Source organism: Muscardinus avellanarius, assembly GCF_963383645.1.
Source record: "Muscardinus avellanarius genome assembly, chromosome: 15".
In the NCBI taxonomy this organism is placed as follows: domain Eukaryota; kingdom Metazoa; phylum Chordata; class Mammalia; order Rodentia; family Gliridae; genus Muscardinus; species Muscardinus avellanarius.
The window spans coordinates 61,603,557-61,618,468 of record NC_137801.1 but is presented as its reverse complement, the minus strand read 5'-3'; the positions used below and the strand labels follow the sequence as shown (position 1 = coordinate 61,618,468).

Below are 14,912 nucleotides of genomic sequence, written 5' to 3'. Positions count from 1 at the left end.
GGCAATTATAGCTTGATATATCAGTTGCTTTTTTTGAAAGTAGAACCCACATTTTAATCCTTGTTTCCTTCCTCCTCCTTCTCTTCTTCCTCTACCATTTAAGCTTCTGGTGTTTTCTAATTCAAGTCTCTAAGTTGGAATCAACGGGTATAGTAAAAACAACTACTCATGGACTTCTGACTGGTGAGCAATGGAGGGAGTCCTTCTAGGAAAGAAGAATTGCTATTTGAGTGACCTATTGCCACAGAGCTAGTTAAATCACAGAACAATAGTTACTGTTATGGGGCTTTACTTTGTACAAAGTAGCATTAGTATCATTGCTATCCATTAACCGTGGAACTTGCACTGGGGACCTCTACTGAGAGGGAGGAGAGAGAAAGAGGTAGAGAGGGAGAGAGAGAGATAGAGAGAGAGGGGGGGGGGAAGAGGAAGGAAACAGGAATAATATTTATAGTATTAGCAATCTAGACCTTGTGACTTTCACAAAGTAATTGATCTCAACTATTACAGAGATCCTATACTACTGTTATTGTTATTCTAAAATATTTTAATGTCCCTATTAAGAATCCATGCATCCCTACTCTGAAAATCCACACCTAAAAGCCATACAAAAAGTAACAATAAAACACACCTGGTAAACAAGTAACTTAATTCAAAGGACACTAAGCAATAAAGGGTCTAGAATGAACATCCCAATTAGCCAGTGTAGTGACAGGCAGTCAACACCTTATTATTTAATCATTACAGAGAACCTTGCCACAATTTTCCTCTGACATATTTCACAAAAAAGAAATTAAGACCCACAACAGCAATCAAAAGTAAAGTTTGATGATGCTAAGACCCGGTCATTTGCAAGGCCTGTATCCTGAGAGGTTCCAGGATTAAGCCATTAAGTGGGATCCTATGAAGCATTTACAATTTAAATAAGACCTACCAAGTGGGAGTATTTAAAACCAAACTCTGACAAAGGTACCATGTGCCTGCCTTCTGCTGTCCCCGTTATTATTATTATTATTATTATTATTATTATTGGATGAAAACAAATTGTAAACATTTCTAACACTAGTAAATATCTGCTGGCTCCCTCTAGTTTTATTTTTGATTTTTTTCTAAAGCTGCCCATTTAATCCATGAAGGACATTAGGTTGCTCCTTGCCCCAAGCCCTGTCCCTCCCCAAGACACCTGGTGCTAGGGGAAAGGGTAAATCTTCCGAGGCTGCACCTCCTGACCACTTTAAAGGATGGGATGTGTTCAGTTAAATCAATCCTACCTCAATTTTGGACCCTGGAGCCCAAACTATGCTTTAGAAACAACATTCCAAACTTCTAAAATAAAACAATCGTCACCAAAGTTCCCAGGCCCACTTGGGAACCAAAGCCCGGGGCAGCCCCAGATCCCTGAAAGCCTGCCGGCCCAGGGCGGCCGCTGCCCCCCACCCAGCCCACCCCAGAGAGCCTGCCCGCACTTGGCATTTAACCTGCCTGGCCAGCCCTGCAAGCCAAGCTACTTCTCCCCGGTCAAATCTGGATTAACATGCAACAGGGCGCTGGGAGCAGCCCGCCGGCCGAGCTCGGGGGCTGTTAAATGCAGATTCAGACGAGAACCCCCCCGGAGAGCTGCTCTTGAATGAGGACCGTGATCCAGAGGGACCATTTCTCGGCTTTCCGCTACTACGGGGAGAACTGGGCCGCCACTGCGGACGCGCACAGCCCGGCTCATCTCGGCTGGGTGCTCCAGGAGTGGTCACCCCGAAAGGCCACCTTGGGGCTTCTCTCTCCACTCTCTCCCTATCTGTTCTTGGCATCGAAAAGGCTTAGACTCCAGAAGTAGACTCGGAATAGACAACCCTGGGAAGGAGGGCCAGGGCTCCTTCCCGAGTGCGGCCTCAAGTCCAGCATCTGGGCGGCCGGCTCTTCCCGCAGGGGCCTCCCGCGCCCTCGGTTCCTCCATCGGGCTCCAGCCGCGCGCCGGCCTCCCCTGCGACCCGGTCCGTCCCAGCCGGGCCAAGCCCCCTCCCCCTCCACGCCTGGCGTCGGGTCCCCTCTGGGTCCGCTCCGGGTCGCGGCGGTCAGCACCCCGCGCTCCTAGCCGTCCCCAGCCCCGGCCGTCGGGAGAGGGCGCCCAGGAGGCCGCCGCTGCAGCCTCAGCAGGCCTGGCCTGGGGACTAGGCGGCCCCAAGACTGGGAGGATGGGGTGAGGCGCGGGGTGGGTGAGAACGGGATTATAGCCTCTACTGGAGTCTTAATCTGATACCAAAAAAAAAAAAAAAAAAAAAAAGCAAAGACACCAATAACACTACAGGCCCAAGTGGATTTCCCCCGATTTAGCTCTCCCGAATCCCGGCAGGCACGGATGGCGGCCTCCGCGCCCTCCGAGGGAAAAAACAAAGTAAAATAAAATAAAGCGTGCCGCCCGCAGGCCCTAGAGACACAGGGGTGAAGGAGCCGACGAGGCCCCGCGCTCGCACCACACCTGAAGCGTCCAGTTCCCAGCGCACCTCTGCCTGGCTCAGCTGGGCGGCCTTCCAGACAGGTGAACAGCACCTCGCCGGGCCTGGGCCCCAAGGGGCCGCGCTAGGGGTTCAGGGCCCCTCCGGACCCGCGCAGGCTTCCTTCGGGGAGAATGGCGGCCCCCAAGCCTCCCCTCTCTTTCCCCATCTCTCTGGGGAGGGAAGCCCACCGCCTCCGAGGCACAGGACTGCGTGCGCCCGGCACTCAGCGCCCCACACAGTCCAGACACACTGGCTCCTGGCTCCTAGGAACCGGACGACAGAAAACACTTGGGTTTGCTACCCTGCAACCGAGAAGAACCGGTCCGCGGGAAGGGTCTCAGGAGCAAGTCCACGCACACAAGCTAATAGCGCCAGGAACCGGGCCAAAGCTGGGAAGCCCACTCTTAAACCATGGAGACCGGATTATAATTCTCATTTTACACGTAGGAGAGGAGGATAAAATGTGAATTTTAACCCAATACAGTTGCACCCCAATCTTTGCATATCTCAAATTAAAGTAACTGGGTGGCCAAAGTTTACTGGAAAAGTAGAGGGACAACTCAATGATGTTAGATCCGTTTTGTGTCCCCCAGAACCCCATAACTTTGGTCCTTTATCTTTGCCTTTAATAAAATAATGATTCGTTGAGAAAATGGGGTATAAATCTTCATTTTGGAGGCAATTAAAGTGTTGATTTCATTCGTGCCCCTAAGCGATTCTTGTAATTTGCTCAAATAGCTTTATGTACCCAGCACTCCGGAGCTTTTAGAATCCCATTTTCTAGTTAGGCTTGTTGGATTACAATTTTTATTCAACAGCAGCTACCGGAGGGTTCCTCCACAGAATCTGCATTTAGCAGCTTCCGGGCAGGAGCTGAGCTTGCCCCAGGACCTGGGAAGATCTAGGCCCGGAGATGCCTGCAAGTTTTCCCAACTGGCCCAGGTAGCGGGAGACTATACATGCTGGGGGTTCTATGCACTGTATACACTGCAGAAAGTTTTAAACTAGCCCAACAGTAGTGAGGATCTGGCGTGATGGTGCTTTAAAGCTCTGCTGCACCCCTCCTGGGCAAAAGGAGGAATTCTGCCTGGGTTGTGGAGTCGCCTAGAGAAATTCGAGCTGGGAATTTATTTGAAGGGATTGATATTGGGAGGGAGGGACCTTAAAAAGACAGCAAGACCAGGGTGCTGGAGCAAAGATTATCCGAGACAGCAGGGAACAGTGACCACAGCAGAACGTGCACAGGAAAAAAGTGTTGGAGGAGCTGGCCTTTAGCTTAACAAAGGCAGGCTGATCTCTTCCCCCAAGAAGGGACTCACATGCCAAGTCAGGAAGAGAAACAACTCTGGGTCTTCACTTCTATGGGGAGAAGGGGTGCAAAGGAGGCTGCTGCCCAAATCTCTAAACTCCTGGCAACAACTGGCAACAGAGCTGTCCTGGGCCCGTTTCATCTCAATCCTCACGTTTTTCACTTCCATTACATTTTTTGCAACTCATTTGGACCAATCCAGAGGTTCAGCAGCAAGAGAGAAACTAAGCGCAAAGGGTACTGTCAGAGTGACTGAGGGAAAGAAACCTCCCCCCCACATAAGTCCAAATAAAAGTCCTCCCCACTTAGCAACACAGAGAAAGAAGGTCTTGGAGAAAGGACTGGAGAGGAGGGAGGACAACACGCAAAGAACCACAGTGGACGGTGCAGCTTCAGGAGGCCCCCGCCCTCCACACCCAGGGAGTGGACAAGGTCTCTCCCAATGCAGACACTCAGAGAAGCTGCAAACCCAGAGGGCCCGGAGCACATACCAGCTGGAGGATGAGTGGAAAGGAGGAGGAGAAAAGTCCATATTTATCTGTTTTTCTAACCTCGGCCTGGTCTTATTTTTTTCTATTAAGTACAATAAAATGGGCGAGCTTGCAGCGAACGCAGCACAAAGCAATGTTCAGTGAGGTCTAGAAGCGTTCGGCCGAGGAAAACTGACAAGACAGGCTAATGAACCGTATAGACAGGGAGAAAATAGCCAGCATTTGCTAGATTTCAAACCCTCGCTGTCTCTCTTAGACCACCTATCTTGGATTTATTCCTAATAAAATAAGAAATAAGCAGACCCTACACTTTTTCTTTTCTTCCAGAGAGAGTGGGGGGGCGGTGGGATGCTCAGGAACAAAGCCCTACAATCAGAGGCGGTCACTGGCAGTTAACACTCCCATTATTAGAGAGGGTAAATAAAATAAAGACAAAAATTAAAAGCGACAAGAAACAGGTCAAGTTTGCAGGCAAAGCTTTTACAAGCTCATCTCTCCAGGTCGGATCCCAGAGCCAGCCTTAATGAAGCAATAATAGCCACATTATTCAAAAATTTTCATTTCGATGGAAATGTATCTAAAAGGGACTTAATCATATGCAAATAATAAAAGGAGGTGGTAGTGACCCAGCAAGCAATATGCATACAGATTTTTTCTTTTTCCGGGGATGTTGAAATTGAAAAGCGCATACCTGGTCGGTTAGATTCGCTGATCGTGTTATATCTTCACTGTCTGACTTTGATCCTCCTTCTCTATCGTCTATCACCAAATCAATAGGCATTTTCCCTTTCAAACAGCTAATATACCGGTGGCAGAAATTGTCACATAATTCGTGTACCTACATTATGACAGAAATAAAAAAATGGAAATATAATCAGGAGTGCGTAAATGACACTGACAAGTGCATCCACCCCCCTCGTGAGATCCCAACTTCCAAATAGGGGAAACACTGGGCAATTGTCCTCCAGAGACCCCCAGATGCATCCAGAATTAGGAATAACTTTCTTTTCTTGCAAAATAGAGATATCCCAGAAAATTGACAGTGACAAGATGATTCACAGGCTACAACATATTCAACACCCGTGTTAAATTCATCTGCTCCTGGGGCTGTGGCCTTTAGAGGGGTGACCTGCGTGGGTGACATTTAAGGTAAACTATTTAATTTCACCCAGTTACTTTATCATAAATCCTTTCCAAAGTGTCTAAGGAAAAAATGTGAACACACGTACACACACACACACACACACACACATACACACACACAAAATCTCCAAAGGACCTGTACTATGGTGACATAAGATATATGTCTGACAACTCAAGTCCTTACAATATTTGTAATAAGTAGGGTTTCTTCCCATAAAAGCATATTTTAGAACGCTTCCTCTAAAAACAGAGAAGGAAATCAAGTTGCCAGTACTCATGATATGAAAAAATCTACAGCCACAAAACTTAGCAAACTGATTTTAAAAAGAAAAAAAAAGAAAAAGAATGACTCAAACCATTTAGGTGTAAGTGAAGCAGACCCTTACAGGCCCCAGGCATCACTGACATGCAAAAATTCACGAGAAACCCCAGCGTGCTTGCAATTTAATGTTAGTTTGAATTACAATGCATTAAGTTTTTATTGCTGAGATTTATAGAAGAGCTAGCAAAATCATGTTATCCCACACCCTTTTGGGAGTGCGAAGGTAGAGTGTGTGCAGGATTCGCAGATTCAAGAAACTGACACAACTATCAGCCCTGCTTTGTGTCTGCAGAAGGTTGAAGATGCCTCCCCCACCTCCTCCAGACTCCAGGCCCACTCCTCCTCTTTCCCCTCCGCCTCTTCAGTGTCTGACCTGCCGCTGCTCTCAGAATGCCTTCCAGAAACTCACTAAAACTAAACGCCCCCCCCCCCAGGTGGCAAAACGGAGGAGGAAAAGGAAGAGACCACAGAGGTATTAACCTGTGAAGCAAACTCACAACATCATTCTAAATATGGGCTGGGATACACAGAAGACCCACAGCAACTCTCGCAGAAAGCCAGCAAGGTATTAAGAATGAACACAAGGTGCGGGCATTTGTGATCCCGGTTTTAGTGGCCCGAAATTGTAATTAAACTGCGAAGAGAAATGGACGCTAAGATTGGCCTTGACACTAATTACCAGAAAGAAAGACATTTATGCAAATGTATTAGAAACCTGAACTTCAGCTATTCGGAACCCTCCCGTCTCTGTCTCTGCGTTTGGGGGTGAGAGAGAAGTTAAAGGTTTGAAAAGAGACTAGAGAAATTACCTTCTCTAATTCCAACAGATGAAACCTTAATACTTGTATGGCTTGAATCATCTGCAAAGATACAAAAAGAATGAGCACCCCACTCCTGGTTTGCAGAAAATTGGCTGTCATGGCTCTAGCCTCTCCAGCCCACCCCCACCCGCCAGTAAATAGAGTATTTTTGATTTATGGCAATAACACTAAAACTTAATAGCAGCGACTGGGTACCATCTAGAGGTTTATATTTCTTAAAGAGAAAAAATAGCTTAAAAAAAACGGCAAAGTATCTAAGTGGGAATCATAAACACTCTTCTCCCCCACTGGACCCATCCCAACCCCCAAAGGCCACAGCACTGGGTTAGATGTTTCCTTGGGAGGTGTGCATAAAAAATACTCTATGTGGCCCCCCAAATTACGGCTTTTCACGTTGCAAACTTCCTGCTGTTTTCGGTGTATCTTTCAGGCAAACTATTTGTTTGGGGGCTCTTGCCCGGTCGCTGCTGCCCTGGTTAAGGAGACTTTGAGGGCTGGGAAGTCCGAGAAGTTTAAGCACACACGCTGACAGGCCTGGAGATAAATCCCTGGGCTGATTAGAGCTGCGCAGCCCGGCTGTCATAAAAAACAAAAGCTCGCGTTTCCCTACGCCGCCTCGCCTGGGCCCTCTCGAGATGAATTTATTTCCCCGAGATCTTGTCCCCAACCACTTATCCGCGGACGGAAACGTTTGCAGCCGACTTGCAGCTACGGGAAGACCAGTCTAGAAACCTCAGGCCTCTCACAAGCAAAGCTGAGGGGTTGGGGTGGGGTGGGAATGATGAGTGAGGGGATTCAGGGGTCAGCTCTTACCAAGTTATCCAGTTCTGGATTAGAAGAAAATAGAGGTTTTTCTGCGCGAATCTAAATGCGAGTGAGAAGGAAAGGAGAGAGGGAGGGAGGAAAAAGAGAAAGAAAAAAAATGTGAAATCTGATGGTCTTCCTAGTTTCTTGCCTCATTCTACTGTCGGGGGGCAGGATATAACCTCTGGGAGGGACTCGGTGACTCCGAGTTCATCCCCTGCAGAAACATGTGAATCAAGCCCAAAGCCCAGAGTTCAGTCTTATTTCTACCAGCAACTATGCTCCTCCTGCCGCTGCTCAGCTGGCCCAGTCCAAAGCAGCTACCTCCTGCGGGGTCCTGATTTTATATCACCAGGAGCTTTCTGCGTTAGCTTATGGACCCAGAGTGGTGTGAAAACGGGTGCTTTTAAGTTACCCGCAAACCCGTACTCCTCTAGAAGGAAAATCTCAGGGTGGGTGGGGGTAGACTATTTGCTGGCTACTTTTGAAAACGAGTTGGGTGTGTGCGTGTGTCGTGGGGAGGGTTCCTGTGGGTTTCTTTTACTTTTTTTTTTTTAACATTTATTTTTGCTGACCTGTTTGGCGAACACGGCTATATCTTCATTGAATGACTCTGACGAGCAGACGTCCCCGCCCGCCACCCCCGGCTCGCGGGGGGTACAAGTAGCTAATTCACATTTCTCAAAAATCAGTGCTAAGAGAGGGAAGAGGGGGTGTCTGCAAGAAAATACAACAGTCACAAACAACACAATGGTTAGTCCAGAATCCATGGAAAAGGCGCCCGAGAAAAACTGCCGGGGAGGCTTGGGGCCGAGACCCCCTCCCTGAATTTCTTAGCTACTTATTTTCTTTTCCTTCCCCCACCCCCGCCCAGCTGTCTGCTCATTTCTCTTTCCTTCTAGGGCTCCGAAGTGGGAGACCCCAGCCCTGGACCTTAACTGGGGATCGGTTCAGCATATCTGGCCGGAGAAATTGGCAACATTTGCTACGAATAAAACCCAAGCGATTCCAGCAGCCATTTTGAATTAAGTTTTCCACCCCGACAAACCCTCATCCCTCCGCTGCATAGCCGGGACCTGGTGGAGGTGAAAGGCGCTGGGCGTAGGGATTGGAAAAGCTCCTTGGAGCGGGCTCTTGCAAGGCCGCTAGCGAAGCCCAGGGCTTGGGGGATCTCGGGATCTCAGCGGCAGGCGCTGCTGCTAACTTGGGAAAAGGACCTCTGTGGCCGTAGGACCAACCGACTGTCAGCGCGCTGCACCTCCGGATCCCATCCCCATGGCCCTCGGAGAGCAGGCAGGCCCCTCCTCGGCTCTCTGAGTACTCTCCTCCCCTTGGCAGATGCCCCCACCGACCCCAAAAGAAAGTTCCTTCAAATGTTCCTGCAGTAAAGCCTTTCATTTTGTCTCTGCGGAGTAGCAACGCTTCCAGTATTGTGAAGGGCCTAGAGGTCATTTGTCTCAGCCCATAAAAAAAAAAAGAAAAAAAATGCTTCTTCTAATGCCCAAGGAGGTGTCTCAAGGCTTTTTATTAGCTCTCACAGCCCAGCTGGGAATTTAACAGTTTGGGGTCCTTTTCAAAGCTTCCCCAAAAGCTCTGTCCCAGAGCCTAAACCATTTGCAGTGAACGTTGCAGAGAGAATGCTGGGATTTAACAAGCCCTTTGCACAAGGGACCGAAAATAAAGCAGAAAGATTTTTTCCCCCAGCCAGGAAGGTCAGGGTTGCATGGTTTTTAAAATGGAAATAAACAGAAATAAAAGTTGCTGCCAAGGTAAAAGGGATCCTACAATGCGTCAGCACACAGTAGGCACAAGTGACTTTCAAAAGGATTTTTTTTCCCAGCGGCGCCTGGTCTAATCGGATGGCCGAGGAGCACAAGGTCTAAACCAGAGACCAGAAAACCTCCCGCCCCAGCACCCTGCAGTTACTTCTTGCTAAATCCTGCACGTTCTGCCTTTGAACACAAAGTGCTAAAACAACTAAAAGTTTCTTAGTGTCTGCAACAATTCAGAGCGAGCCCCTCTCCTTGACTCCAGTGGCCAAACCCCCTAAATGCAAAACATGTCCCCCCTTGCCTGACCTGCAACTGTCTTCCCTGGGCTTTATTGTGCAGCCGCAGAGCCAGCATACGGTTGCTGAGTAAACTTAGCAAGTCAGAACAATCAGTGGCTTAAAAGATTTTCCCTTAAACTAAAAGTTTCATTCCAACACAAAGGCGCCTACGTTGAGATGAGAAACCCCCAGCGCTCTCCGAGGGAAGTCGAGCGAGGCAGGACTCCGACCGCTGAACCGGAGAGGCTGAGAGGGGATGGGGAACCTTCAGACAACTTCTCCCGCACTGGGACCCCTTGGCCGCCACCAGCCCGCAGAGCCCTCACCAAGCGCTTTTGGAGACTGGGGACTTCGAGAATGGCAGGCCACCTCCCCAAATTTTCTAAGCCTTGTAAATGAAGAGTGGCCAGCTATACATCTCTGGTCCAGAGAGTTCTAACTTTCTTGTTACCAAGGGCACAGGAAAATAGGGGAAGCATCGCCTCTCAACAACTTAACTGCGGCCCATTGTACCTACCCATAAATGGCATCTTTATCTCTCTTTAAAGCGTCATTGACCGAGGAGCCCATGCTGGGGGCCATGGCGTTGGTGTGAGCGGTGTGCGGGTACTGATGAGAGTGGAGTGGGGGCCCATGGTTCAGGTGGTGGACCTGCTGCATGGACCTGGCTGCGTGCGGGTCCCCATACATCGTGGAGGGGATGCCTACTCCATCCATGCCCCCGTAATGGGGCAGGTCGTCGTACTGCATGACAAACGGGAGAGAAAGAAGGTTCAGAACGCCAGGCGGGCAGAGAGGGGAACGGCAGGGCGCCGAGCTTATATAGGGTCAGTCCCACTGGATCTTCCAACCCGGAATTCGGTGGCCTTGCATCACAAAAGTGAAGACTTCTGTTTAAAAAAATAATTTTTAAAGCAAAACGTCTTGGATTCTCAGCAAGACTCCTCTGAGATGAAGCTTCTTGCCCTAACTTGTGTCCCTATCAACTAGTTCAGAAATTCAGAATCCTCTGACAAGAAGGAAGAAAGCAAGCAAGCAGGGAAGACGCAGAGGCATTCTCCCGGAGGGTGGAAGGTAAAACGTGCATGTCTCTGGAGGAGGAAACTGAAAATCACAATCATAAAACGTGCCAGGACAGTGCAGCAAATCCGCCTAGTTCCACAGCCCCCTCACATCAGGGGGAATTAAAAAAAAAAAGTTACAGTGGGAACAGCGTCGCCACGCACGTGAATTCAGACAGGCTTCTCATTTTATTTTCCTGCCAGCGTGGGGTTGGGCAGCCCCGCAAGACACTGCATTTCCTTTGCTTTCCAAGACAAACTATGCTAAATTGCACAAGATGAACTGACCCCTTTATATATGAAACTCAAGTGTATATTTCCCTGTACCTTACAGCTGAATTCAGAATTGGGGAAAATTTCCCCAAAGTTAAAGGAAACCTATAATCGAAACAGTTGATATTCTTAAAAAATAAACAACTCTTAACAAACTTTCTCCCCAGACTAGAAGTCAACAAGGCAAATATAACTCATTAGGTTTAATGCAAATTCCAAAGCAAATGTACACATAACCCCCATCTTCCTTTTCCAGAAAAACTACTTTCATATTGATTGTCATTATTTGGGGGGGCTAAATTTAGCTGTTTAGGTTTTGCTAATTGCTTCATTCCAGGCTAGTTCTTTTCCCAAGATTTGGAGGTGCTGAGACTGAAATGATTTTCAAAGAAAAGAGGAATTGCCACTTTCATCTCCTTAAAGCCAGAGGTGTGAAAAGGGGTTTGAAGAACGCTGACATTTGCCTGAACCAAAGGAGCGAAGAAAAATGTGTCAGCCTAGTAACTTTCTTTTGCAAACAGGGCTTTGAGGGCCCGGACACAAATTATGCAAGGAAGGCTTTTTGTAGACCCCCTTTCTTTTAAGAAGCTACCTCAGTTGGGTTGTCATTGTCTCACTTTACGTAATCTCACTACATTTCCATTCAAATAGGAATATTGGGGAAATTAGTATTGCATTTTAAAAGTGGTAGCTGTGTGCTTCGTCTCCAATTAGTACAGGGCTCGTCTAAGAAAAACTTGCAAAGTATTACCTTGCATAAAAACCCATGCAAATTAAAGTTACTTTTTCAAAGCTGAGCGGGGTTTTTTTTTTTCTGACAAAAATACCCCACTGTTCTATGACAAAGTTATTTGCTCTTAAAAGCTAAATTCTCTTAATGATATTAGAAATGAGCATAATCAATAACACATCAGAAGTTTCCAGTTGCTTATTTTAGTTTAAACGTAACTTTAAACTTCTGATCCCTGAATACTCAAATTATAGCATTTGGTATCTAGCATTTTTAAAATTTTTTAACAGATGATTGCTCGGTTGTACTTTTATTTACATAGTTGTTGGTTAGGAACCTATAGAAAACTTGATTACTTGAATTAACAACTACAAGTAACATACACAAATAAGTCTAGAAATGCATTGAATAAATACTCTCGCTTTAGGCCAGGGCTTTAAGAGCCTCATTCAAAAAGAGAAAGAAAAAAGAAAAAGGAAACTTTTTAGCAGTGTCTTTTAGCCACATTTCTATTTAATCTTACATTTGAGTTCCACAATTGTTTTTAATACGTACCCTTTGCGCCATCGGCCTCTCTGGCTCCCTTCCTACTTCAACTTCTAATATATCCTCTTTAAGGCCAGTGTGAAAAGAAAGAAATATGCAAACTCCCTCGGGAAAAAAAAAAAGCACGACGAAAAATCCCTTAAGGTCTCCAGCAATGTGAGCTACTGGTCCCAGATCTTCGGTCTATCGGACCTCAAGCAAAGCACCCGAGTCACTGAACATAAAAGCGCTCCGTTTCCAGGACAGCAGCGGGGGCGAAAAAAAAAAAAAAAAAAGCAGATCTTCTCTCCCCCAAAAAATCAGTTAAAAAAAAAAAAAGCGCCCCTCAGACCCAACTACCAAATCTCATGGCTTTCTGCCACTCCAGCTGTCAATCACAGGCGAGGTTGTCAACGTGGTGAATGAATGATCATCCGCTCTGTCTTCTTCTGGTCAGAACACCTCAAATGTTAATATTCAAATGCACAAAGCCCTAGCGCTCGCTTCCCTTGAATCAGTTCTAATTCCTAATCAGTTTCTCTCTCTCTCTCTCTCTCTCTCTCTCTCTCTCTCTCTCTCTCTCTCTCTCTCTCTCTCTCTCTCTCTCTCTCCCCTTCTTTGCAACTGCTGCACTGGAGGGAGATTAGAGAAGGAGGGTTAAAAAAAATGTCTGTCTGAGTTTGTCTTAAAGGAGCCACGATCGATGCTGCCCGCTTGCAGTCCCCGTGCGTGTGTAAAGTGTGTGTTGCACAGGCGGAGAGGTGGATTCCGACCAGAATGCTAGAACCCGGAAGTAGTGGTGGCCATAACAGGTCGCGTCTTACACAATGCATTGGGCTGCAGCAAGTAGGCTCCTCGGCAGGGGTGGGTGCGCGAAGCGAGCTCCGGCCGCGCTGGAGAGGCAGAAAGGCGCTCCATTAAACCGTACGCCCAGGCACAAACACCACACACTCGAGGCACACGCACCCCAACGCGAGCCGCAGCTCCGGGCCGCCGGCTTCATTTTCCTTATTCTTTTCTCTACCCCCCTCCCCCAGACTCTCCCCAAAGCGAACTCTCTTGAAATAAATTGGGAATAAACGCGGGGCGGGCAGCCGCGGGAGTTATTTTGCACAGAGCTCTGCGCATAGACTTCAAGACTTTCCTCGAAAATATTGGGGTCTGCCAGTATTTTTTTTCGGGGAGGGGGGGGATGATGCACAAAGTATTGGGTTCTCAGAATTAGACACCCCCGTCTCCCGGAGAAAAGTCAAATCGGGAGCAGAAGAGGCCGAGAGAGGCTGGGAAAGGCTCTGCTGAGCAGTCCTGACCGCGTAGGGGTGGAGGTAGCTCGGGGTTTCTGCAAACCCAGCTTAGAGTTCTTTTTTTTTTTTTTTTTTTTTTTTTTGCTGTCAGAGGTGGACGCCCGGCCTGAGGAAAAGAAATGCTTGCATTTTGTCACTTTGGGTCTGGGCGCCCCCACCTCCTCGCCCTGGCAGCCCCCAGCCCCAGCCCCCGCGTCCTGCGCGAAGTAAGGGGAACAATGAGCCCAGCGCAGGGAATGTGCCCCCAGCGCCTGTTTACAAACACCAAGCTATTTAAGATCGCCGGAAAGCGAAACCCGAGCGGGCTCCGAGCTGCCCGACCGCGCGGGCGGAGCCGGGCCCGAGCCCGAGCCGCGAGCGCGGGGCTGGCCTCCCTCCCGCTCCGGGGGGCGGCGGGGCGCGGGCCGGGGCCCGGCGGGGGCTGCGGGCGCGTCCGCCTTTGTTTTCGAGGCGCCGAGGGGCTCCGGCGTCTGCCTCGCTCCGGCCTGGAGGGGCTCTGCGCCCCCAGCTCTCTCCCGATGGCCGCCCGGCGCTTTTCTCCCTAGCTCTCCATCCCGGCCCTTAGCTCGTCGGTCCCCAACCCGGCTCGGTGAAAACTCCCAGTGGCAGGGAAAAAGAAATCCACTCCGGGAGCTGAGATTTTAGACAAAAGCTGCCCCATCCCCACAACTCCAAGACTCCAACCAGCCGCTGAATTTCAACTTTCTCCCTTTAAATACCTATTCTCTGGGCTTAACATCTTTTCCTTCTTTTGATTCTCCCACTCTGAGCCGGCCCTTTATCATTCTATTTAGTGGTGTTATTTTCGTCTTTATTTTCCTGCCCGCCCGGCTCTGATCTGCCGAGGTGGCTCGGGCGCTGCAGTTCTACCAGCAGCTGGAAACCTCACGTCCCCGAGCAGGGCAGCTCGCACCGCTCCGAGAGGATTTTTTCCCCCTCCCTCCAGCTGAAACCTCGCAGAAAACTCCCCCTGCGGTCGACTGGAAAATGAGCTCACCCAAATCTCGGTAGGCAGCCGTGGAGGAGGGCTCCGCCAATCAGGAGGCGCCCCCGCCCAGGCGGCCGCGCATTGGCTGCGGGGAAAATCAATTATCAAATAATCGATCAGCAGGGAGCTTCGATCTGCCGGGAATGCAAACTGCCAGTCGCGATTCCCGCCCTGAAGGTGGCCAAAAGGCTGACTCCCTCAAAGCGGCCGGCCCGCGCCCCCATCGCCCCCGCCCCCATCCCACCCCAGCAGCTGCGGACAGAACCCTCACCCCCGGGGGTGGGGAGGGATAACGGGAAGGTTGAGAGGAAGATTAGGGGGCTCGCAGGGAGATTGTTTGGAAAACCTTAGACGCTCCAAACTGTATTGCAGTCAAGGCCAAGGCTTGGAGCCTTTGCATTCGTCCGCTAGGTAGGACTCAAGTTTCTGTGGAGTGGGGTTCGCAGGAGCTGGGGGCCCTGGGCAATTATTAGAGCTGGAATCAGGTTCCACAAAGCTCATGTAGCCTCCCTCCGCGAAGTCTATGGCTTCTCTTAGCTCTCTGCACGAGTCAACGCCCGATTGGTTCACCCCAACAGTGGAGTGCCTCCGTAGAGTCG

At 49.1% G+C, this 14,912-nt stretch overlaps 1 protein-coding gene across 2 annotated transcripts in view; it reads right to left on the bottom strand.

Annotated features, from left to right (window-relative positions):
• Positions 1–14,394, bottom strand: part of MEIS1 (Meis homeobox 1) — a gene marked incomplete at its 3' end in the record, with an annotated part of 150,968 nt that extends 136,574 nt beyond the window's left edge. Inside the window, exons 1-6 of one of the 2 annotated variants that reach the window (XM_080711147.1) lie at positions 14,323–14,394; positions 9,950–10,176; positions 7,958–8,099; positions 7,392–7,442; positions 6,567–6,617; positions 4,984–5,130 (exon numbers count right to left, since the gene is read on the bottom strand). In XM_080711147.1, coding sequence (XP_080567273.1) covers positions 4,984–5,130; positions 6,567–6,617; positions 7,392–7,442; positions 7,958–8,099; positions 9,950–10,149 — 591 coding nt within the window. In that variant the 5' untranslated portion in view covers positions 10,150–10,176; positions 14,323–14,394. Of the gene's footprint in view, positions 1–4,983; positions 5,131–6,566; positions 6,618–7,391; positions 7,443–7,957; positions 8,100–9,949; positions 10,177–14,322 lie in introns of those variants that run through there. The other variant, XM_080711148.1, reaches the window with a different exon arrangement.
• Between the last annotated feature and the right edge of the window lie 518 nt (positions 14,395–14,912).